Source organism: Bufo gargarizans, chromosome 9 (assembly GCF_014858855.1).
Source record: "Bufo gargarizans isolate SCDJY-AF-19 chromosome 9, ASM1485885v1, whole genome shotgun sequence".
Lineage (NCBI taxonomy): Eukaryota > Metazoa > Chordata > Amphibia > Anura > Bufonidae > Bufo > Bufo gargarizans.
Genome location: NC_058088.1, coordinates 109,294,925 through 109,321,015, shown reverse-complemented (window position 1 = coordinate 109,321,015; position 26,091 = coordinate 109,294,925). Strand labels below are relative to the sequence as shown.

At 46.6% G+C, this 26,091-nt stretch overlaps 1 protein-coding gene across 1 annotated transcript in view; it reads left to right on the top strand.

Annotated features, from left to right (window-relative positions):
* Window positions 1-26,091, top strand: part of ABCB7 (ATP binding cassette subfamily B member 7) — a 121,703-nt gene that overhangs the window by 6,697 nt on the left and 88,915 nt on the right. Inside the window, exons 2-3 of the mRNA XM_044305168.1 lie at window positions 19,895-19,975; window positions 21,922-22,008. Coding sequence (XP_044161103.1) covers window positions 19,895-19,975; window positions 21,922-22,008 — 168 coding nt within the window. The remainder of the gene's footprint in view (window positions 1-19,894; window positions 19,976-21,921; window positions 22,009-26,091) is intronic.

The following is a 26,091-nucleotide window of genomic DNA, read 5'->3' as shown; positions in this document are numbered from 1 at the left end:
AAGGAGAGCGGGGCGCGCTGCAACCCTGGCAAACATGGCAGCGGAGGAGGTAAAGAGGACTCCTCAGTGGTGAAAAACTACAGCCCCCGTCATCAAGATGACAGCAGTGTGTGATCATCACGCACTGCATCACATGCACCATACACTGCATCCAGGGGTGCACCGCCAATGAGGCGAGGTGAGGCCAGGTAGGGACAAGTTGGGGCAGCAGAAGGGCCATAGGGAATGAGCGCTTCCATTGTGGAAACGCTCATCTCTACATATTCACCTGCATTGCTGTACTCAGGACAGCGATACAGTTGACTGCTGCAGCAGGGCATGGGAGTGAGGTCTCCCTGGCCCGCCGTTTCCTGTAACGGGCTATTAGAGGCAGGTGTCATCCTTATCGCGCTGCATAGAGCTCGGGGAACAGACCGGAGGAGTCTGTGTCCTGCACCACACCACTGACAGCTGAATGGAGGCAAGTATGTGAGATTATTATTTTTTATTTGGCAGCCTGGTGTTCGGCTACAATGAGGGTTGTTATTTTGTGACTGAGGAAAGCACTATGGGGACATTAGGAGCTCTAAAAAGGGACACTTTTTGTACTGGCACTCATTATAACATTACATTATAAGGTCTAAATTCACTTAAACTGCAGTATAAACTCATTATAACACATTATTTGGGAGGAATGTTACAGTTGAGGGCACCCTGGCACAGTATCAACATAGCACTACGGCAAGTGTCAGGGACACTATTTGCTGGGCGCAGTTATTTTTCATGGCACTGTTTGCCAATAATTATTGAAGGGGGAACTATCTGTGTTGTACTAGTATTTTCAGGGGACTGTTTCTACAGTATAGTATTAGGGAGCAGGAGCACAGAGGACACAGTATTGGGGGTGGCAGGATGAGGTGTTCAGAAGGTGGGGAGGAGGATGAAAAAGTAGGAACTAAGATGTCTGTGTGCCAAACTCTGCAGACAAGAGGTGGCAAGAAATCATCATGGCAGTCTGCTCTGAATGGAGAAGATACGGAAAGAGAACATCTACATCAGAGGAAAAGTCACTGGATGTAAGAGGTATGTGGCGCTGTATTACTCTGTTTTGTAGCGCTGTATGTACAGTCGTGGCCAAAAGTTTTGAGAATTACATAAATATTGGAAATTGGAAAAGTTGCTGCTTAAGTTTTTATAATAGCAATTTGCATATACCCCAGAATGTTATGAAAAGTGATCCGATGAATTGCATAGTCCTTCTTTGCCATGAAAATTAACTTAATCCCAAAAAAAACCTTTCCACTGCATTTCATTGCTGTCATTAAAGGACCTGCTGAGATCATTTCAGTAATCGTCTTGTTAACTCAGGTGAGAATGTTGACGAGCACAAGGCTGGAGATTATTATGTCAGGCTGATTGGGTTAAAATGGCAGACTTGACTTGTTAAAAGGAGGGTGATGCTTGAAATCATTGTTCTTCCATTGTTAACCTGCAAAGAAACGCGTGCAGCCATCATTGCCTTGCATAAAAATGGCTCACAGGCAAGGATATTGTGGCTACTAAGATTGCACCTCAATCAACAATTTATAGGATCATCAAGAACTTAAAGAAAAGAGGTTCCATTCTTGTTAAGAAGGCTTCAGGGCATCCAAGAAAGTCCAGCAAGCGCCAGGATTGTCTCCTAAAGAGGATTCAGCTGCGGGATCGGAGTGCCACCAGTGCAGAGCTTGCTCAGGAATGGCAGCAGGCAGGTGTGAGCGCATCTGCACGCACAGTGAGGCGAAGACTTTTGGAAGATGGCCTGGTGTCAAGAAGGGCAGCAAAGAAGCCACTTCTCTCCAAAAAAACATCAGGGACAGATTGATCTTCTGCAGAAAATATGGTGAATGAACTGCTGAGGACTGGGGCAAAGTCATATTCTCCGATGAAGCCTCCGATTGTTTGGGGCATCAGGAAAAAGGCTTGTCCGGAGAAGAAAAGGTGAGCGCTACCATCAGTCCTGTGTCATGCCAACAGTAAAGCATCCTGAGACCATTCATGTGTGGGGTTGCTTCTCATCCAAGGGAGTGGGCTCACTCACAATTTTGCCCCAAAACACAGCCATGAATAAAGAATGGTACCAAAACACCCTCCAACAGCAACTTCTTCCAACAATCCAACAACAGTTTGGTGAAGAACAATGCATTTTTCAGCACGATGGAGCACCGTGCCATAAGGCAAAAGTGATAACTAAGTGGCTCGGGGACACAAACGTTGACATTTTGGGTCCATGGCCTGGGAACTCCCCAGATCTTAATCCCATTGAGAACTTGTGGTCAATCCTCAAGAGGTGGGTGGACAAACAAAAACCCACTAATTCTGACAAACTCCAAGAAGTCATTATGAAAGAATGGGTTGCTATCAGTCAGGAATTGGCCCAGAAGTTGATTGAGAGCATGCCCAGTCGAATTGCAGAGGTCCTGAAAAAGAAGGGCCAACACTGCAAATACTGACTCTTTGCATAAATGTCATGTAATTGTCGATAAAGGCCTTTGAAACGTATGAAGTGCGTGTAATTATATTTCACTACATCACAGAAGCAACTGAAACAAAGATCTAAAAGCAGTTTAGCAGAAAACTTTGTGAAAACTAATATTTGTGTCATTCTCAAAACTTTTGGCCACAACTGTAGATCTCATTGATGCACTGGAAATGGCGGGACTGGGAACCATGCGTTGCCACATGCTCAATTGTATCTGCGTCCAGTGGAAGCTGGGGGGGCTGCAGTCAGAAACCAGCGTCCCTAAATATCTACTGGCCTTGCTGGAGCACCTTCAAACAGCTGATTCGCTACGGTGCTGAGTGTCAGACCGCCACCGACCTAATACAAATGGCCGATCCTCAGGACAGTGGTAATAATAGTCTTCCATTGGCTTATAACGTTACACTAACCCAGCCGGTATAAATACCGGGGGTCGGTGTTGGTGTTAACCCTTTTAATACAATATACATCTCCCTTTGCAATGTAGCAGTGAATCATTCCCGCGTTGATGTGCCTAAAATATATGTGACTACATGTGCCAGCCTAGTGAATGACTACTACTCCCCACAGGCAGCATGTAAAGTGACACAGGCGAGTTGCAGGTATAAATGGCGCAAACACAATGCAGGAGCAGAGGAAGTGGCAGGATAACAATACGGTCTCACTCCAGCAGCAGGGGTTCAGTCAACAGACCCTGATGCTCTGAATTGATGTGTTGTAAGGGTATTTTACATAATTGACCCCTTCATCACCAGCCTGTTTTGGGCCCTATTGACCAAGAGTTTTTTTTATTTTTTCATCATCGCTATAAGAGCCATAACTTTTGTATCTATGTACCCACATGAGGGTTTGGTTTTTGTGGGACAAGTTGCAGTGTTTAAATGACACCATTTTGAGGTACACATGACTTACTGATTAACTTTTATTAACTCTTTACAGACGGGAGATAGAAAAAAAACAGCAATGCTACCACTAAGTCGGTAGATAAATACTCCGACTCCTCAGTTTTTGGTAGTTCCGATTCCTCTGTATTTAATATGCAAATGTATTTTATACATTCCTTGAAGGAAAGAAAGGCAATATACATGTCATTACCACAGAACTACTGGCTAGGAAGCTGCTGCCTTCTCCTTTGTGTGCTGATCTTCTGCTGAAGATAGGGCAGTGGGAGGATCCAGGACGGGGCAGGGGAAGGGGCATTTATTGTAAAACATGATTTCCCTAGTAGAATCCCATAGTCATGTTTAAAGTTTAAGCTAACAATCTGAGTTTACAAGTTTTTATAGCCTTAGCTGAATGACAGCAGTTTTTCAAATGGTTTACAGCTTCAGTCTTGAGCTATTGACCATCCATTCCCTTCACTTATACAAGTGTCTAGTCCTGCAAAAACCATGTTTACTTAATCAGTTGTCAGTGAGAGGCTAGGTTAACCATGGGCGTTGCGTTCCCTGTAACAGCGGAACACAACACAATGGAAAGTATAAGTATTGCCGCTCCTTAACTGTGCGTTGCGTGCATTGACCTTTATTCTTACAGTAGAGAAGTACCGTATGTTTTCGCTAAAGTGGGGGAAAAATAGCAGTGCGTCTTATGGGGCGAATGCTACGACCGTCCGGTGAATAGGCTGAGAGGGAGGAGGGGCTGGGGGCCGGCATCTGTTTCTGTAATGGCAGTGGGGCCCGGTGCAGTCGCTGTATTCTACTACACCGGGCTCCGCTCTCTGTAGTATACGGTAATCATATCTAACTTGTGGGTATTGTTAAAGTATTCCAATCATCTTAAATCTAGCGCTGTACTACTTACTACTAACTTCTTGGCAGTCAGGAGGCCGGAAGGGCGCTCGTAGCGTAGCTCACTACGTCACGCGCCTGCTCCGCCCACCTTATGAATGAAGCAGGCACCGGGCCCCGCTGCCATTACAGAAACAGATGCCGGCCCCCATTCACTACACAGGGACACTGTTATGGGGGGATCTGTGGATGACACATAAGATAAGATGCTGTATATGTGCCACCCACAGATGCCCCCATAACTGTGCCATCCACAGACCACTGTTAGTTCAAAAGCACACCTTTTGGTTCAACATTTTTTTTTTTTTCTTATTTTCCTCCTCAAAAACCTAGGTGCGTCTTATAGGACGAAAAATACGGTAATTAATTATAACTTTTTGTGAATTGGGCCATTTAAACTTTTGTTTTTTGTATTCCAATTGAAATCAAAATCGAGTCGGTTCACTGTTTGCCGACTCCGACTCCACAGCCCTGATATATACTTTTTTTTTTTTTTGGTGTACATTAGGCTACTTTCACACTGGCACCTTGGATTTCTGTTTCTGAGATCCTTTTAGGGCTCTCACAAGCGGTCCAAAACGGATCAGTTTAGCCCCAATGCATTCTAAATGGAATAGGATCCACTCAGAATGCATCAGTTTGCCTCCGTTCAGTCTCCATTCCGCTTTGAAGGCAGACACCCAAACACTGCTTGCAGCGTTTTGGTGTCTGCCTGACAAAACTGAGCCAAACGAATCCGTTCTGACACACAATGTAAGTCAATGGGGACGCATCCGTTTTCTATGACACAATCTGGCACAATAGAAAACTGATCCGTCCTCCATTGACTTTCACTGGTGTTCATGACGAATCCGTCTTGGCTATGTTAAAGATAATACAAACGGATCCGTTCTGAACGGATGCAGACAGTTGTTATCTGAACGGATCTGTCTGTGCAGATACCTGATGGATCCGCACCAAGCGCGAGTGTGAAAGTAGCCTTAAATGTTTGACAAAAATGTGATGTGAACGCAGCCTAACTGACAGGGAAGAAGCTGAACAGACCCCGCTTACTATGATGGGATCCATTCAGTTTCCATTTACGAGCCTGTCTTTATCAGACAGAAAAGTGCTGCATACAAGGCTTTTTTGTCTGGTCTTTCGACAGAACCTGCTACAGAGGCTCCAAACGCAGCCTCCAACGCAGATGTGAGCGAGTGCAGGCCTACGTTCTGCGTATCTCAATTACTGCAACTTTTGTACCTGTCCTCGACTAAAAAATACTCATTTTTGAGGAGTATTTTCAGCCGAGGCCGGATACTCCTCTGGCAAAAACATAGTGCAACCTCTGGATGGCCTATTCTAATGATGTGCCATCATGGGAATACCCCTTTAAAGTCTCATCCACTTTGCTGCTACTGTAATACACTGCACATTGTCCGACCACAAATTTGGCTGGCGAATCCTCGGAGTAAATGCCCCATGTGAACATACCTTTTAAGAATAAATATAAGAAATGTTAGGCAAATTTCTGTCAAATGTGGCTCTTATCCTAGAAGGTCAGGCGAGTTCTGAGAATCCCGCCGGTGTCACACCCATCTTCTCAGATAGGACTTTGGAAAGTTTGTTGTAGTTCACACTGGTGTCACGGGTTCTGTCTTCACTGTAGCCTGACAATTGTCTGTGTTCCAGGAGCCAGAACGTTTTATTTTACTATTCACAAAGCTTAAAGGGGTTGTCCAGGTTCACAGCTGAACCTGGACAGCCCTCCATTTTCACCCCGGCAGCCCCCCTGACATGAGCATCGGAGCAGTTCATGCTCCGATGCTCTCCTTTGCCCTGCGCTAAATCGCGCAGGGCAAAGGCATTTTTCAGAGTTCCGGTGACGTACCGGGCTCTCCATGGGGCTCACAGGAAAAACGGTAGGGCAGAGCTAAAGCCCGCCCCTCAGAGCCGGTGACGTCACCGAACACACTGCTGGGCGGAAGTTACCGCCCGGCAGTGTGTTATTAAAAACAAAAGAGCCTGTGCCCTGCGCGATCTAGCGCAGGGCACTGGAGCGCATCGGAGCATGAGATGCTCCGATGCTAGGCTCAGGGGGGCTGCCGGGATGAAAATAAGGGTATGTCCGGGTTCAGCTCTGAACCCGGACAACCCCTTTAATGAATTGGAAAAAATGCAATTCCATAATTGTTTTATGGGCTTGGTTTTTATGGTGTTCCCTATGTAGTAAAAATGACAAGTTTACTTCATACTGTCAGCGAGATTACAGCAATAACACATTTTTATAGTTTTCGTGTGCTTTCATACTTCCAAATAATAACTTGGACATTTTTTTTTTCTTTGCAACGCCATATTCTGACCTTTTTTTATATTTATTTCTGTGGAGCGTTTAGTCGGTGGGCTTTTAATATTGATGACCTATCTTCAGTATAGGTCATCAATATCAGATCGGCGGGGGTATGACACCCGGCACCCCTACTGATCAACTGTATGAAGGGAAGGATCAGGCTGTGCGTGCCGTCTCCTATCTCTCCTCCTGCTCGCCATAGACATAGCAGCGAGCATAGTGCTTTTGTGATTTAAAATTTAATCCTTTTCAGTTTTACCTGCTAATAACTCACAGATGCATGCTACTTTCTTATTCAGCAGCTGTCATCTCACAGCGTTGCCATGTGCAGTTCGTCTTCTCAGTATTCTAACGAGACGGAGGAGCTCAGTCCTGACAGCCTGGAGCTGGGCGGAGGCAGAAGGTGGGCGGAGGCGGGAGGGCTGCTTTAGATGGTGATTTCTTCTCAATCGTAGCAGCTGGTCTTGTTTGAAAGCTGACAGTCCAGGCTTTCATACAAGACCTGAATGACAGCTCTAGCCCAAGCAACAGAGGAGAAATCACTGTTCGAAATAGTTGGGAATAATCACGGGTAAAATCTGCTTTTACTTTCACTTTCAGCTTCATTCACAGCATTCCAATTTCTATCATTGATATCTTCCCCTGTACTGAACAGATTTATGTCATTCTGGTATTGTCTGAAAGCTTGAAATGTTAGCTTTCAGACGATACAAAGCGCATAGCTGGTATCAAACCAGAGATGTAAGCAGCTAAAGTAGCTTCCCTCCTCCTTGTCAGTCTGGAAGAGAATTAGGGACAGCTGGCTATTAGGAGGTTAAAAGATATGCTTACTGATATAATGTAATTGCAGGGCTTGTCTCTGGTTAGCTGTATGTGAGGATGCACACTGCTCTGGGTACTGTGGGAAGTTATCTGCGTTCTGATTGGTTCTGCTAGTTCATGTGAGGAGAGCAAGGGCTCATGGGAAGTGAGGGAAATACAGGATGGCCTCAAGGAAGGCCAAATATCACAGGAAGAGCAGCAGAGGCCATCTTAGGAAGTTGCTGAAATAGAGGCACAGAGAAATATGGTTGCTAGGGGCTGAATACAGACATCAGAAAGGTAAAATTAGCTTCATGAATATGTTAGGAATTTCATTTTTGGTAGTGAAATGGCAGTTACACTTTAAAAGCCCTTTAAAAGTCTTGTCGCCATCTGCAAATTTTAAGGAGCATTGGCGACTGTTTTGGTTGCCATCTGGAGCCCTGTACTGACTACATTTTTCTAACTGCTTTATGAATGCTTCTATCTTGCACCCTAAGGCCACCTGCACATGCTGCAGAATATGTGCTGTTTTTCTGCGTGGATTCCCACGCTGCGTAGTACAGAACTAGCAAAGTATATAAGATTGCACAAATCTCAAGAAATCTTTGCGGATACATAAAGCCTCATTCACACGTCCTTGTCCGTCCATGGTCTGTGATGCATCTGTGAAGCTGTGCGTGAAGGATGCGTGTGTCGTCCATATTTCACTGACACTGTGCAACTGAAAAATCATTTTCAAAGCAACTGTTCCTAATGATCCATGAAACATGGATGGCATCCGTGTTTTTCATGGACCCATAGGCTATAATGGGCGTGATGGATCCGTGAACACGGACAAAATAGAGCATGCATCCATGCTAAAAACATGGACCGTGGTAAAAATCTGTTGTGTGAATACACACATTAAAATTAATGGGTACGTGTGCTGTCCATGGAGAACATGTACAACACACGTACGTGTAACACTGACATGTTAATGAGGCTTAAAGGAAACCTGTCACCATGATTTTGTGCATAGAGCTGGGGACATGGGCTGCTAGATGGCCGCTAGCACATCTGCAGTACCCAGTCCCCATAGCTCTCTGCGCTTTTATTGTGTTAAAAAAAACGTTTTGAGTGATATGCAAATTACCTGATATGAGTCCTGTATCCGGAGATGAGTCAAGCGGAAAGGAGCCCAGCACCGCCCCGTGTCCTCCGAATCTCCTCCTTGCTTGCTGACGTCACAGAGCGCCGAAATCTCGTGATGCGCGAGCTAGCGCATGCGCAGTGTCGGCATCATGTTCATTACCTGTACTGGCATCAGCACAGGGAACGAACTACGCATGCGCTAGCTCGCGCATCGCGAGATTTCGGCGCTCCAGCTCTGTGACGTCAGCCAGCAAGGAGGAGATTCGGAGGACGCGGGGCGGTGCTGGGCTCCTTTCCGCTTGACTCATCTCCGGATACAGGACTCATATCATGTCATTTGCATATCAATCAAAACGTTTTTTAACACAATAAAAGCGCAGAGAGCTATGGGGACTGGGTACTGCAGAGGTGCTAGCGGCCATCTAGCAGCCCATGTCCCCAGCTCTATGCGCAAAATCATGGTGACAGGTTTCCTTTAAAGTATAACTGTCATATTTTTATTTTTTGGGGAGTATTGGAATGTGGTGATTAATGTCACCATGGTGGCCCTATTTCAACTTTTCACTGTGTATTCAATTACCCCTTAATTACACAGTTTTGTTCCCTGTACTGCCTACTTTTAGGCTCCTTTCACACCTGCGTTCAGGTGTCCGCTCGTGAGCTCCGTTTGAAGGGGCTCACGAGCGGCCCTGAACGCAGCCGTCTGGCCCTAATGCATTCTCAGTGGAGGCGGATCCACTGAGAATGCATCCGCCTGCCAGCGCTCAGCCTCCGCTCCGCTCAGTGAGCGGACACCTGAACGCTGCAAGCAGCGTTCGGGTGTCCGCCTGGCCGTGCGGAGGCGACCGGATCCGTTCCGACTTACAATGTAAGTCAATGGGGACGGATCCGCTTGAAGATGACACCATATGGCTCAATCTTCAAGCGGATCCGTCCCCCATTGACTTTCAATGTAAAGTCTGAACGGATCCGCTCAGGCTACTTTCACACTTAGAAAATTTTTCTAAGTTATAATGCAGACGGATCCGTTCTGAACGGAGCCACCGTCTGCATTAATATGAGCGGATCCGTTCAGAACGGATCCGATCGAACGCAGGTGTGAAAGTAGCCTTACCTGTGCTTAAAATAGGGTTGCTATGCAGGGTCCGTCTATGTGTTGAAGGACGGAGGACGCAGCATGCAAGCTCACATTCCTGACAGCCAGGGACTGTAAGTAAATGATTAAAGCCAGGTCCTCCCCAGCAGCTGATAACAGTGCCTGGGCTGTGTGCACTTCTCCCTGTCCCTGCGCTTGGCAGACGCTCCCTAAGGCTAGGTCTACACGACGACATTTGTCGCGCGACATTTTTTATAATGGCAGTCTATGGTGTCGCACTGCAACATGCTGCGACTGCGACGCGACAGTCGCAGAAAATCCATTCAAGATGGATTTTTCTGCGACTGTCGCGTCGCAGTCGCAACATGTCGCATGTTGCAGTGCGACACCATAGACTGCCATTATAAAAATTGTTGCGCGACATTGGTGCAACAAAATGTCGCGCGACAACTGTTGCGCCCAAATGTCGTCGTGTAGACCTAGCCTTACTCAGCAGAGCTGGAGAATGCAGAGTTGAAGCAGCGCAGACCAGGGAAAGGAGATCTGCCATCTGCTCAGTGTATAAATGAAAGCAACATGTGGTAAGAGGACCCCTTTGTGCTAGTGAGGGCAGGCGGAATTTGCCTCAGGGTGAGGGCAGTGGCGGCCATCTTAACCACCTCAGCTCCCCTAGCTTAAACACCCTTAATGACCAGACCACTTTTTACAATTCTGCACTACACTACTTTCACTGTTTATTGCTCAGTCATGCAACTTACCACCCAAATGAATTTTACCTCCGTTTCTTCTCACTAATAGAGCTTTTATTTGGTGGTATTTCATTGCTGCTGACATTTTTACTTTTTTTGTTATTAATCGAAATTTTTGCCAAAAAAAATGACATTTTTCACTTTGTTGTAATTTTTTTTTTTTTAAAACAACATCTATATATAAACTTTTTCTCTAAATTTATTGTTCTACATGTCTTTGATTAAAAAAAATGTTTGGGTAAAAAAAAAAAAATATGGTTTGGGTAAAAGTTATAGAGTTTGCAAACTATGGTACAAAAATGTGAATTTCCGCTTTTTGAAGCAGCTCTGACTTTCTGAGCACCTGTCATGTTTCCTGAGGTTCTACAATGCCCAGACAGTAGAAAACCCCCACAAATGACCCCATTTCGGAAAGTAGACACCCTAAGGTATTCGCTGATGGGCATAGTGAGTTCATAGAACTTTTTTTATTTTTTGTCACAAGTTAGCGGAAAATGATGATTGTAAGGGGAAAAAAAAGAAAAGAAAAAAAATCATCATATTCCACTAACTTGTGACAAAAAATAAAAACTTCCATGAACTCACTATGCCCATCACAAAATACCTTGGGGTGTCTTCTTTCCAAAATGGGGTCACATGTGGGGTATTTATACTGCCCTGGCATTTTAGGGGCCCTAAAGCGTGAGAAGAAGCCTGGAATATAAATGTCTAAAAAATTTTACGCATTTAAAAATTAAATCTCACATGAACTCACCATACCCCTCACGGAATGTGAGGGGTATGGTGAGTTCATGTGAGATTTAATTTTTTGACACAAGTTAGTGGAATATGAGACTTTGTAAGAAAAAACAAAAAAACTAAAAAAATCTATTTCCGCTAACTTGTGCTATTTTTTTTCTCGAAATGGAGCCTTACAGGGGGGTGAGCAATGACAGGGGGTGTATATGGGGTGATCACCCCCCTGTCATTGATCACCCCCCTGTAAGGCTCCATTCAGACGTCCGTATGTGTTTTGCGGATCCGATGCGTGGATCCGTAAAACACATATGGACATCTAAATGGAGCCTAACAGGGGGGGTGATCAGGGAGTCTATATGGGGTGATCAGGGGTTAATAAGAGGTTAATAAGTGACCGGAGGGGGGGGGGGGGGGGTGTAGTGTGGTGCTTGGTGCTACTTTACTGAGCTGCCTGTGTCCTCTGGTGGTCGATCCAAGCAAAAGGGACCACCAGAGGACCAGGTAGCAGGTATATTAGACGCTGTTATCAAAACAGCGTCTAATATACCTGTTAGGGGTTTAAAAAATTGCATCTACAGCCTGCCAGCAAACGATCGCCACTGGCAGGCTGTAGATCAGCTCGCTTACCTGCAGTTCCTGTGAACGCGCGCGCCTGTGTGTGCGCTTACACAGGAAATCTCACGTCTCACGAGATGACGCGTATATGCGTCACTGTGCCTGGGAGAGCTGCCTCCGGCCTGCGATCCTGCGTTAGGCGGTCCGGAGGCGGTTGAAGAGGACCTTTCACCAATTATGACATTGTGAACTAAGTATACAGACATGGCGAGCGGGGCCCGGGGATCGCACTGCACTTACTATTATCCCTGGGCGCCGCTCCGTTCTCCTGCTATGCACTCTGGTATCTCCGGTCACTAAATTATGGTAGGCGGAGTCTGCCCTTGTTCTTCTGTAGCGCTGGCCAATCGCATTGCAGAGCTCACAGCCTGGGAGCAAATAACCTCCCAGGCTGTGAGCTCTGCGCTGCGATTGGCCAGCGCTAGCGCAGAACAAGGGCAGACTCCGCCTACCATAACTTAGGCCTCATGCACACGACAGTTTTTTTTCACGGTCCGAAAAAACGGGGTCCGTGGATCCGTGATCCGTGACCGTTTTTTCGTCCGTGGGTCTTCCTTGATTTTTGGAGGATCCACGGACATGAAAAAAAAGTCGTTTTGGTGTCCGCCTGGCCGTGCGGAGCCAAACGGATCCGTCCTGAATTACAATGCAAGTCAATAGGGACGGATCCGTTTGAAGTTGACACAATATGGTGCCATTTCAAACGGATCCGTCCCCATTGACTTTCAATGTAAAGTCTGGAGTTCTTTTATACCATCGGATTGGAGTTTTCTCCAATCCGATGGTATATTTTAACTTGAAGCGTCCCCATCACCATGGGAACGCCTCTATGTTAGAATATACTGGCGGATATGAGCTACATCGTGAAAATCAGATCCGACAGTATATTCTAACACAGAGGCGTTCCCATGGTGATGGGGACGCTTCAGGTTAGAATATACTGAAAAACTGTGTACATGACTGCCCCCTGCTGCCTGGCAGGTGCTGCCAGGCAGCAGGGGGCAGACCCCCCCCCCCCCTGTTTTTAACTCATTGGTGGCCAGTGCGGCCGCCCCCCCTCCCTCCCCTGTAGTTAACTCATTGGTGGCCAGTGCGGCCGCCCCCCCCCCCCTCCCTCCCCTGTGCGGCCGCCCCCCCCCCCCCCTCCCTCCCCTGTAGTAAACTCGTTGGTGTCCAGTGGGCCCCCCCTCCCTCCCCTGTAGTTAACTCGTTGGTGGCCAGTGGGCCCCCCCTCCGTGCGCTATAGATAACTCATTGGTGTCCAGTGGGCCCCCCCTCCGTCCGCTATAGATAACTCATTGGTGTCCAGTGGGCCCCCCCTCCCTCCGCTGTAGATAACTCGTTGGTGGCCAGTGGGCCCTCTCCCCTCCCTCCCCCTCCTAATTAAAATCGCCCCCCTATCATTGGTGGCAGTGGTGAGTACCGATCGGAGTCCCAGTGTAATCGCTGGGGCTCCGATCGGTAACCATGGCAACCGGGACGCTACTGCAGTCCCGGTTGCCATGGTAGCTTAGCAATTTGTAGAAGCTTCATACTTACCTGAAGAGCTGCGATGTCTGTGACCGGCCGGGAGCTCCTCCTACTGGTAAGTGAAAGGTCTGTGCGGCGCATTGCTTATAGCACAGACCTGTCACTTACCAGTAGGAGGAGCTCCCGGCCGGTCACAGACATCGCTGCTCTTCAGGTAAGTATGAAGCTTCTACAAATTGCTAAGCTACCATGGCAACCGGGACTGCAGTAGCGTCCCGGTTGCCATGGTTACTGATCGGAGCCCCAGCGATTACACTGGGACTCCGATCGGTACTCACCACTGCCACCAATGATAGGGGGCGATTTTAATTAGGAGGGGGAGGGAGGGGAGAGGGCCCACTGGCCACCAATGAGTTATCTATAGCGGACGGAGGGGGGGCCCACTGGACACCAATTAGTTAACTACAGGGGAGGGAGGGGGGGGGGGGGGGCGGCCGCACTGGCCACAAATAAGTTAAAAACAGGGGGGGGGGGGGTCTGGGGTCTGCCCCCTGCTGCCTGGCAGCACCTGCCAGGCAGCAGGGGGCAGTCATGTACACAGTTTTTCAGTATATTCTAACCTGAAGCGTCCCCATCACCATGGGAACGCTTCTGTGTTAGAATATACTGTCGGATCTGAGTTTTCACGAAGTGAAAACTCACCTCTGAAAAAGCTTTTATGCAGACGGATCTTCGGATCCGTCTGTATGAAAGCAACCTACGGCCACGGATCACGGACACGGATGCCAATCTTGTGTGCATCCGTGTTCTTTCACGGACCCATTGACTTGAATGGGTCCGTGAACCGTTGTCCGTCAAAAAAATAGGACAGGTCATATTTTTTTGACGGACAGGATACACGGATCACGGCCTCGGCTGCAAAACGGTGCATTTTCCGATTTTTCCACGGACCCATTGAAAGTCAATGGGTCCGCGAAAAAAAACGGAAAACGGCACAACGGCCACGGATGCACACAACGGTCGTGTGCATGAGGCCTCAGTGACTGAAATCTCTGCCTACTATAACTTAGTGGCCGGAGATACCGGAGGGAATAGCAGGAGAATGGAGCAGCGCCCGGGGATAATAGTACGCGCAGTGAGATCCCCGGGCGCCGCTCTCCATGTCTGTGTAGTTAGTTCACATTGTGATAATCAGTGAAAGGTCCTCTTTCAAGGGCTGCATCTTATTAAATATGGGGTAAGTCAGTCTAATAGTAACTGATTCTGGAATATCATGTTATTAGTAACTACATATATGAAAATTGAAATTAGGGTCTAAATGTGACAGTTATCCTTTAAGTCTGTTCAGCAATAAGATGCATGAAACCTGCCCTATACTTGGCCACAAAATGGGGATCGTCAAAGTTAATGGGTCTGAAAAACAAAACTGATGCAGCACTGACGTCATCGCAAAATACATTTGTTTGTGTGCACGAGGCCCTAAGTACAGAGTTGACTCTTTTTAAATCCACTCCTGATCTTGGCTCCACAAACTGCATTAAAAAACCAGAACGTGTGGCAGTGCACCACAGATTTTAGAAAATCGGTTGTCGGCATCCTGGAGAATATACCATGTAATCATAGAAAGTACGGCTGCATTCACACTGGGTTTTACTGCCTGTTTGTTGTGCCAGGAAGTCCCATTGAATATGCCAAATGTATCACTAGGCCCCCATTCTCCCGACACCGGCCAAAAGAATGTCCCAAGATTTCTAATATGCTTTTCTCAAGAAGCTCAGAGGACAGCCTGTAAGTTCCTGTTGTTACACTGCCCTTCTCACAGCGACTTTCTGAATCCCTCCCCCGACCTTGGTGTTTTTCTTGTTTTGCCGCATTGCAACCTAGATTTAAAATAGATTATATCTAAAGTTTTCATGTAATGGGCCAGACAAATTTCTTGTTCAAAAAAAATAAAGTCAATTGGTCCGCATCCGCAGCACAGATTTTTTTTCAATGGAAAAAGGTGTATTTTTTATTTTTTTTTAACTTGAAGAATTTTTAAAAATAAAACGTTACCCAATTCTTTATAATACTTATTGGTCCTGCAACTTTGACAGGCTATTATCTGATCGCTTCTATAATATTGTACTGCTTACTGCCTGATAGGGCATTCACTGAGGGCACGCTAAGACATCGGCACCCCAATTTCGCGGAGCTTTTAATTCCTGACAGAAGGAGCCCCCTTCTTGTAAACCACTTAGATACCACAGTCGCAACTGACTGTAGCATCTAAAGGATTAAACACCTGGATCGCCAGTTCTACCTGCAACAGCCAGGCTCCTGCCCTTGGCTCCACAGAAGACCTGTGCAGCGCTTATTCTGTGCCGCCATAGGAACACAGCGCTCCAGAATAAAGCCCAGTAATGACCACCATAGAAACCCGTATTGGTGGTAATAAAGGGGTTAAATTGATGTGAGTATAAATGCAGCTGATCTGAAAGGACACAGAGTCTGAGGCCTGACTCTGCAGTACACCTAAACAAGCAACATGAAGACCAAGGGGCTCTCCAAACAGGTCAGAGACAAAGGGGGTCATTTATCAAAGGACAGCTCCTTTGGAGAATGAAAGGAGGAATCTGCTTGGTTGCTGTGGGCAACTAAGCCAGTTCTACTTTACACCAGTTTAATAAATGACCCCCAAAGTATAGATCAGGGTGAGGTTATAAAAAATATCCCAAACTGTGAACATTCCACGGAGCCCCATTAAATCCATTATAACGCAATGGAAAAGATATGGCACAACTACAAATCTGAGAGAAGGCCACATGCCAAAACTTGCAGACCGGCAAGGAGGGCATTATTCAGAGATTCTGCATTAAGGGCTTTATTCCGCATCCGATCCACATTTTTTGATGGTCAGATAAAGACCCAAATGGAGTGCGATTGCCATATTTACTTCATTCTGTTTGGCCGGGAGGTCAAGACAACCTGCACCCTATCATATAGAAGACTAGAGTGCCGCGCCTTTTCCTAAATAAACAGATAAAGACCCATTCACTTCAACAGGGCCGCAAAAGAAGCAGATACGTCACTGTGTGCTGTCTGCATCCGTATGTCCGTTCTGTGGCCCTGCAAAAATATAAAACCTCTTCTAAATGCAGAACACATGCGGCCGGTAACCATGTTTTGCGGATACCGCAAAAACGGGTACGGTCATGTGCATGAGCCCTAACACTGAAGGAGCTCCAAAGATCCACAGCAGAGTTGGAAGTATCTGTCCATACTATAAGCCGCACACTCCACAGAGCAGGACTTTATGGATGAGTGGTCAGAAAAAGCCGTTGCTTAGAGAAAGGCAACGCAGATGTATGAGAACGAGTGATAGCAGTAGCCATCCCTCGTCCTCATACTGTGGAGGTGGTCGCTGTAAATGCAGCTTCACCCTCACTGAGTGAGCAGCCGATTGTCAGGTACACCCCCCCCCCCCAACTGGTTACCGCCCCTCTGTACCCTTACTGCAGACTGCTGGCAATTCATTCATAACCTCTAGTAGAAATAATAAAGGAAGGACATACAGACATAAGAATAGATGCTCCAGAATTATTATTACACGGGGAATGCATGACGCTATTAAAGCAGGCATGTCAGGAGAGGTGACAAGTCCTCTTTAAGGGGAAACGTTTAAATGTCTTACAGTGGCCTAGTCAAAGCCCAGATGCAGCGGATTTAGTAAACTGCGCGAGTCCAGCTATGAGATGACACTGTTTACACCTATTTCTGGTGTAAATTATAGTAAATCTGGCTGTGGGAGGCCACACACCTCCTGCTTTAGAAAAGTGGAAAGTTGCAAGTTATTGCATGCACCATAGTTTAAACTTCTACTTGCTGCTATTGTGGTGTCAAATTATTGCTTAATGTGCCCTGTCAGATTTCAGTCCGGGGCCTCGGTACTGAAGGGTTGTACAGTGCCGCTGTCTAACGTGCAGTATAGATATGGGAGTCATATGGCATATACTTTTACCATCCCGTGTATATACAGGTTCAGTGCTGAGAACATTATCAGTACATGCACACGGAGCTGTACTCCTGTATCACCCCTGTGCCTCGCGCTGATAACAATTCAGCTGATCACAACGGTTTTGTGTTTGTGACTTTTTTTTTCCTTCCCAGGGTTAATTTGTCACAGATATCGTCACTATCGATAAGGCCGGCGTGGATCCTTTGCTGTTGGTTTAACACGATTATGATATCATTGTTTCAGAACAGGGGAAGATTTTAGGGATTCCTGTTTGCATGGGTTCCTATTAGGCGTACTGGTGCCTTCTCAAACCGCTGCCTGTGTCATAGTCCAGCAGTGTAACACAGGGTCGTGCACCACTTCTGACAATGGCCGTTTTAATAAAATCACAATTCTAGAGTTATCTATTCTCTCAACTCTGTGTGGTATTAATCCTCCGAGGTGTGTCCCTATACAGTCTGGCCCTGTCAGTGCTGATTGGACTGTGTAGGGACACCCCCCCCCCCCCCCCAATCTGGTAAGATGCAGATGTCAGTGTATTAAAGGGGTTGTCTGGGCTGTTTTATTGATGACCGATCCTCAGGATAGGTCATTAATATCAGATCGGCGGGGAACGACACCCGGCACCCCCGCGGATCAGCTGAATGCGCAGTGCTCACGTGCCGTCTCCCTTCTCTCTTCCTGTCTGCTGCTGCTGTTCCATAGACATACAGCAGAGAACAGGAAGGCAGAAGGCATGTGAGCACTCTACGCCATCTCCTCAAACAGATGATCGCCGGGGTTCCTGGGTGTCGGCCCCCGCCGATCTGATATTGATGACCTATCCTGATGATAAGCCTGGAGAACCCCTTTAATATTCCTAGTAGGAAAAAGGGAGGAACAGCACAACACAGACGATGCACCAGAATTGCAAGACAGTAGTTGGTGTTCCTCTGGCCTCTGTCAGGCTGTGTCGCGGCCATGGTCATGGTCGTGACTCCTGAACCGCAGGCTGTTGCCTGCGGTTTGTTATTGGGTGTTCAACCACAGGTGAGGGCCGCTAGTGTGCTGCCTCACTTGTGGTTGCCGCGGGCAACAAGTTATTTTGTATTGTCACAGTAGAGCAGCCTGAGCTGGTGCTAGGCAGCTTGCGGCAATGTTCATGCGGTTGCACCTAGCAACCTCTCAGTTAGGTGTGTGTGTATGTTATGCACTTTGTATGTCTGGCGTGCACAAAGTTTATGTTTGGTGTGCACTGTGACTCTTCCCTTCACTCTGGCTGCCCGTGGCAACGTTTGGTTTGGATGTGTACATGTGGTGGCAGTGTCTCGGCCTTCTGGCTGACTCCCAGGACATGGTTGCCACCCATGTCGTTGCCTGTGGTAACAGCTGCAGTGTGATGTTCATTTGGACACTTCCCCTTTAAGTGGTTTCACTTCCCTGGTTAGTGTTGGAAGGGTTAATTCCCTCTCCTGTGTGTGTCTGTGTGGGTGTGGCCACTTTGGGCTATAAAGCCTCTTTGGAGATCAGAAGCTGAGGGGTTCTTCAGCCATGCTTTGCTGGAGACACCCTCCTGGTAATTCCATCTGCCAGTGTGGGCCACCCTTGTGGTCATAAACAATTTGTTATGTATTGTTTATACACGATGTTATGAGGATGTGTTTGTGTGTCATGTCTATTCTTTGCAGCGTATGGTTTCCTGGTGTCCTGTGTGGTGTGTGTGCTCTGTCGTTTGTGTTTGGTGACAGCAGCACTGATACTTGGGTCCCAGGCTCTGTGTCTGTGGCAGGTAGGTGTTAGTACTAGTTGCACTTACCTGCCATTGCCATATGACTGTTTCTGTTTCCCCTGTCTTTATAGTTTGGCCATCTTTAGACTTCTATTTCTCCATGTCCAGGAGGAACAGGTAGTCTACCCAGCTCCTAGCTTAGGGACCTGCGGAGGGCTAGTAGGGACCCGAGGTTCCAGAGCATGAGCCCTCCTACCTTCAAGGTCGGCTCATGTCGCTAGGAGTTAGGGTCAGATTAGGGAAGCAATAGGAGGTGACCTGCTCCCTAATTCTGTGGTTCTGGCCAAGTCGTGACTACTATCCTCTGTCATCGCACGGCTGAGGGTTTTCCCCATCCTCCAGCCGTGACAGGCTGGTGTACTTAAGAATTCCGTAAATGTGTATGTCGTGAACTGCACTTTTATGTCCAAAGGCTTCCAGTAGGAAAAAAGAAAAGGTATGCCTTGCTGTGTGTTATTACATTGCAGCCTATGCCGGTATATGCCACAGTCACATCAGAGGCACACGTTAGAAAATCCTCCCAACCTTAGCCTCTGATGGAAGGCTCAAACACAGTCTGAACAGAGCCTTTCATACAGTGACTGTTTTGGGCAGACTGGTATGAGAAGAGTAACATAAGGGACAGTCTGTGAGAAATGCAGTGGGATTCGGCGATACAAAGAAGCAAAGGCTGAGCCGTCTGGGGACGGAGACGCTGTAAAAAGGTCCCTTTTGTCATTCTGCATTTTTAATGTTTGTTTTTCATTTGCTTTCCACCTGCTGCCATGTTCTCCTGGCCCCGAATCCTCTTCATAGGTTGTGTTTCCCTCCTGGGCATAGCCAAACATAAAAGCAGAAACGCTATTCTGTGAAGAGTTACTATTCTTTTTTGTTTTAACGTGCTCTTTCTTTCTTTTTTTTTTCTCAGATCCTACACCCGTTCCCAAGGCAGAGCGCTTGGTGTATTTGGGGGAGAGAGAACTCGTGCCACTTGTTAGATGCAGCAAAGGTATTAATATCTTCATCCTGTATTGGCAGCTGGGAGAGGAGATGGGTAACACCCTGGGACTATTCTCCAAGTTATCCAGCATATCCTGCATCATTTTGCATAATGCTTTTTATTATGTGGAATGGATGAATAATTCTTCTCTCTCAGTAAGCAGAAGAAGAAAGTATGCTAATTCCTGGATAATCTGAAAATAAAGGATGGCTCTGCATGCCATCGCCTGCCACAGGAGTCTGCACTGTGTATATACAGTTTCATTCTGCTTATTCCAGCTTTAGCTCAGGGTTGTCTTTTAAGCATTCAGACGACCTGTATATGGCAGCCTGAATGGATAGAGCAGAGGCGCTGACGGACACGGTAATTCTTCTCATCCTGTTCACAGAATACAGGCTGCAGCTATGAATGGCAGGACACGTCGTTCTGCATTCCGGCCGTTTATATAGGGAGTTATTCCAGAAACAGAAGTATATGAAAGTACTGCTGATAATGCTGTCCCCTAAAATAAGGTTTTGTGTGGCTCCATGGTAGTTAGGAGCCTGTTTGTATTATATTAGGGAATTGCAGATTATATACTATAATCTCCTGTACAAGTGGGATACTTTCCCATACTCCTGGCTGCTGACCTGCCATGGTTCTGGATGGTACGAGGAGACGAATTGTAGTGATTAACATAAAAAATTCAAATCAGAGCTTCACTACATCTGTGATAAATGTAAGGCTCCAATCACACGGGACATACACTACTCACAAAAAGTTAGGGATATTTGGCTTATGGGTGACCTCCCACACTCCTGACCGATTCATTGTGAACAATGCCCTGCGGAATCGGATGATGAATGCCACACAACTCCAGGCACAGTTAAGAGAGGCACCCAAGTGTCATGTCAGACCATTCAAAATCATTTTCATCTGTGTGGTCTGCGTGCTAAATGTCCTGAAAGGGTACCTGACCACACCACCAGGAACAGGCGTCATAGTCTTGGATGGGATAGGGAACATCTAAGCTGGACGAGGGACCAGTGGACCTCAGTGCTGTTCACTGATGAAAGTCGATTCACTCTGAGCAGAAATTATGGCCACCAATGATGTTGGAGACGTCAAGGAGAGCGCTATGCATCAGCCACTGTTTGCCTTTGGTGACGGTGGTGTTACAGTGTGGGCAGGTGTGTCTAGTCAATACAGAACTGCCCCATACTATACGAATGGTATAGTAACAAGTCCATACGACTTGAATAACATCATTAATCCAGTCATTTTTATGGGGTATACCCAGCACTGGTGCTGGCTTTTGTTTCAATAAATTGTTTGAGATGAGGAAATCACCACTGCTGCTTCTACTTAAATGCCCTATTTTATGATAGAATAAAACTGTAGCATAAACTTTTTATGTTTTCCATAAATTTCACCTGAAAGCCAAATATTCCTAACTTTTTGTGAGTAGCGCACATTGAACTGAAAAAAAATCCATTGTGGCTTTACTGCAGAATTTGCAGTAAAGTGTACCCTATGCGTGGCAAAAACTCAAATTTGTGGTGAAAAATCAGTGGCATAAATTGATGCTGCAAATTCAGCTGTAATCCAGATTACAGACACAACTATAATTTTTTTTTTTACCACGTACATTATATGTGAACATACCCTCAAGGAGATTTCCAAGATTTTAATACTAATGATCTATCCTCAGGATCCCCACCGACCAGCCGTTTGAGAAGGCACGCGCGCTCCTGTGAGTGCCGCAGCCTGCTCACAGCTCCAATGACGACAACCCTGAGCGTGATGCCAAGCACAGCAGCTATTCAATGTTCAGCGCTGTGCTTAGTAAGCGCAGAGAAGGCTGCCACGCTTCTCAAACTGCTGACCTGCGGGGGGCCGGGTGCAAAGCTGATAGGTCAAGATCTGCAGTGGAAAATTTCTACTATGTGTATTTTAATACTATGTCTTTGATACAGGTGCTCTCTGGTTTGCCTTCAACTCACATCAGAACTTGCTGGCATGGGCACGCAGGTGGTGGCCTCCACTCAGATCCAAAGCAAGGGGTAAGAACTCGGTGATGTACTGTCCTGTAAAGTAACTGCTTTTAATATCAATCTATATATATATATCTATCTCTTACTTCACATAGTTCATGACATAACATCTCATGGCAGCTATTGCACTACGCTGTCACATAACCATAGATGCATTAGCACTGGTGTTTAGTCAACGCAGAGACCAGTGACAGTAGAGAAATATCTGAATCCTGGGCTATCACATTAACCTATACTGCATGTATAATTCTACCACTTTAAAGAGGTTGTCTCACTTAAGTAAGGGACATTGATCATGTAGAGAAAGTTAACACAAGCCACTTACTAATGTATTGTGATTGTCCCTTTGCTGTCTGGATTCATTTTTCCTTCACATTATACACTGCTTGTTTCCATGGTTACAGACCACCCTGCAATCAATCAGTGGTGGTCGTGCTTGCACAATACAGGAAAAAGCACTAGCCTATGTGCACTCCCATGGTCCCAGCCAACCAAAGAGGCTGACACTTTTTCCTATAGTGTGCAAGCACGACCACCACAGATGGATTTCAGGGTGGTCTGTAACCATAGAAACAAGCAGTGTATAATGTGAAGGAAAAATTAATCCAGCCAGCAAAGGAAGCAATATGGATAATAACAATACATTAGTAAGTGGCTTGTATTAACTTTCTCTACATCACGGGTGTCAAACACAAGGCCCGCAGGCTGAATCCGGCCCGCCAGACCTCGTCATGTGCCCGCGTTGCCGCCGCCGGCCGCCAGCCTTCGCCTTTTATTCTCTTTTTTTTTTTTTTGACACAAGAAAGCCGCCTCTTCAGCGCATGCGCGGCAGCCTACAAGCCAGAGAACGTCTGCCCTCTAGCGGCGCCGGCCGTTCTACACAGGAAACCTCCACTTTCAGGGGTGTGGAATTCCTATCGCCCGACGCCCGGGACATGCAGTTACATATGATGCTATGTAACCCTTACAGTTCTGGAATGTGTTGGATAACACTGACAGCATTATGTCAGTGTTATCCAACACATTCCAGAACTGTAAGGGTTACATAGCATCATAAATCAGTATAATGCTATGTGACCCCAGTCAGCGCTTGCAGGTCAGGCCGGGAGCTGCGATGTGGACAGGCTCCGGGAGGAACGCTCATCTACAGGGGTGTCAGAAATAAAGGTTGTGCTGTCTGTCTTCTGAGGCTCTGGCCCTGCCTGCAATCTGCACTGCACGTGGCACTTGATAAACTATAATGTCTCCCTGTTGCCCCCATACAGTATAACGTCTCCTTGTGGCCCCCATACAGTATAACGTCACCTTGGGGCTGCCCTAGTGCCCCATACAGTATAACGTCACCAAGCGGCTGCCCCCGCACAGTATAACGTCACCCTGTGGCCCCTGCCCCCATACAGTATACAACCGTATACATCCTACAGATACAACCGGCCCTTTGAGGGTGACCAAACTGCTGATGCGGCCCCCGATGAATTTGAGTTTGACACCCCTGCTCTACATGATCAATGCCACATACTGAAGTGAGACAGCCCCTTTTAACTTAAAGCAGTGTAATGGTGGCCATAAACAATAAAAGTAGCATTACTTAAGCCAGTACTACACTGGCAGATTGACAGCCAGATCATTGGTGGTGAGCATTCGTACTAATCCTCGTTAGCGATGATCTGGCAGTGTAATACTGACACCGATTTAGCCAATGCTCGTTCATCTGGCAATCCAGATTTTTAATCATGCTTAAAAATCGTTTACCTCCGTCAGATTGTCCTGTGTAATCGAGATCTGCTGCCGGCAAACAACTAGTCATAATGGGGATGAGGGATGGCATTAGCGATTGCTCCTCTCCATACTCTGGAGGAGATCCATACATGTAATAGCAGCGGTCTCCTCCACTAACGAGCAGGTGATTGACGGGAAGTAACACATCTCTCCTGACAATCATCTGCTCCATCGCAGTGTGTAATTCAGCCCTTACCTATTAGATCCCCCGGCCACTCGGTGCTTCCTAACAGCCTTTGATCACTGTCCTTCAGGACAGACATTGAGTCAACACAGTTGACACCTGCAGCCAAAGCCACAAAGTGTCTTCTATTTGACTGCTGATGTTATCCACAGATCTGAGGGTTATAAGAGAGGAGAAAGCATTCATTAGTGATGGGCCTACTCATTTCTAATAGCCAAACCAAAATGGCTCTTGCATAGGTATGTGCAAAAAGTATGATGGTATGTCAATGAGCGTACATGTACAAACAAAATCAGACAATACAGAATACCATTAAATAGTCTTTAGTAAATGTTACTACCTTTTTCTTGTAGAAACTGTGCAACACCTTCACATAGCTGGCTGTCTTGCTGCTTTTGACATCCTGTGAGGGCTTTATTCCAATATTCTCTGTGGGGCTCAGTGCCCATGCTCTGGACCACAAATAGCGATCCGCAATGCATGGGCACTGGGTGTGTGCAGACCGTGCTGTGGATTCAGACTCATTGACTTGAATGGGTCGGCGATCCGCAAGATACGGCACAAGATAGGACATGTTTTGTGGTGCAGAAGCACGGACCTGAAAGCCCACGGAAGCGCTTCATAGTGTTCCTATGGTTTCCGATCTATGCCTCCACTCCACAAAACATAGGACATGTCCTATCTTCGGCTGTATCTTGCAGATCGCGGACCCATTCAAGTCAATCTGCACACAGCCAGTGCCCATATATTGCGTGGATGCTACTGATGTTGTTTTATTAACTATGAAGCTTTCAATGCTGTGCTGTTTTCGTAGCTCCCATGCACTGTATTAGGAGCTACTGAAAAAGCAGAGCGCTGGGCGTCTCCTCTATAGGACTTAGTCCCTTCTCGCCTTAGTAATGGTGAGATGAGACAACCCCTTTCGAGATCATGCTGCTCCTTGTGCATTCCTTTTCTGTATGTCCGTTATGCAAAATAATAGAACATTTCCTAATATTGTCTGCATTACGGACAAGGATAGTACTGTTCTATTAGGGGCCAGCTGTTCTGTTCTGCAAAATATGGAACGCACACAGACGTCATCCGTATTTTTTGCGGATCCGTGTTTTGCAGCCCGCAAAATACATATGGTCGTGTGCGTGAGCCCCTAAGTTCAGAGTAATCTGCTCCTCTGTTAGATGTGGCACGAGTGCTGTATATATACTAAGATCTGAGGCTTTATTCACATCTCCGTCAGAGATGATCCAGCAGCCTGATCTGGCATAAATACCGGCTGTTGGCCAGGCAAAAACCACTGTACTTGTTCAGCTGAAATCCGGTATCTATACCGGAAAACGGACGGATCTTGTTATAGTCAATAGGAATGCGGAGGTGATCTGTTGGATCCGGTGGACGCCAGCAGGCTGTTCTCTGCTGGAGACGTTCACCAGGGATGTGAATGTAGCCTACGTGCAGCATGCATTATTTACATACATGGAGATTGTCCGTTTCCTTGACCCCATTTGGGATTATCAGGGCTTGCTGTTCTCATCACGGATCAGTTTACCATCTCCAATGCCCATAGTTAGAGCTGGGGGGGTCACTGCATTTCCCTGAAGACTATGTAACATGTAAAGACTGCATACTGATTCTAATTGTCCGCCTTCCACCTAGTAGGATGTAGAGATAGCAAATAACCAGACCATGTCCATGAGCGAGTCCTATAGTCTAGGTAGACAGCGAGCCTGCACCACACAGACTGTAACACCTATTTCCTAATATTGTCTGTGCTTTTCCACCCTCTTCCTAATCGCAGTCTTGACTTAGCCTGACTACCCGGTAGCAACATATAATTACACGCATTCTCTCTGCGTAGGGTTCTTTTATCCACGCACAGCATCCCTTCCACTTCTAGCTCCTCGTGTTTCTCATAGACCTGCTACCGACTGTGCTGTGATACAAAAAAGCTATTTATGCATATCCTCGCTCTTTATCCTTCCATGAGAAGATGGATTTGTGGCTGGAAAGCTGTCACTGTGCTCTTCTGCTTTTTCTTTCTCCCACCAGGTACGGAGAAGCTTAAATACCTTATTTTTGTGCTGTCATTTTAGTATTTTTAATTCTTCAGCTAGTGTTTTATCTCTGCAATT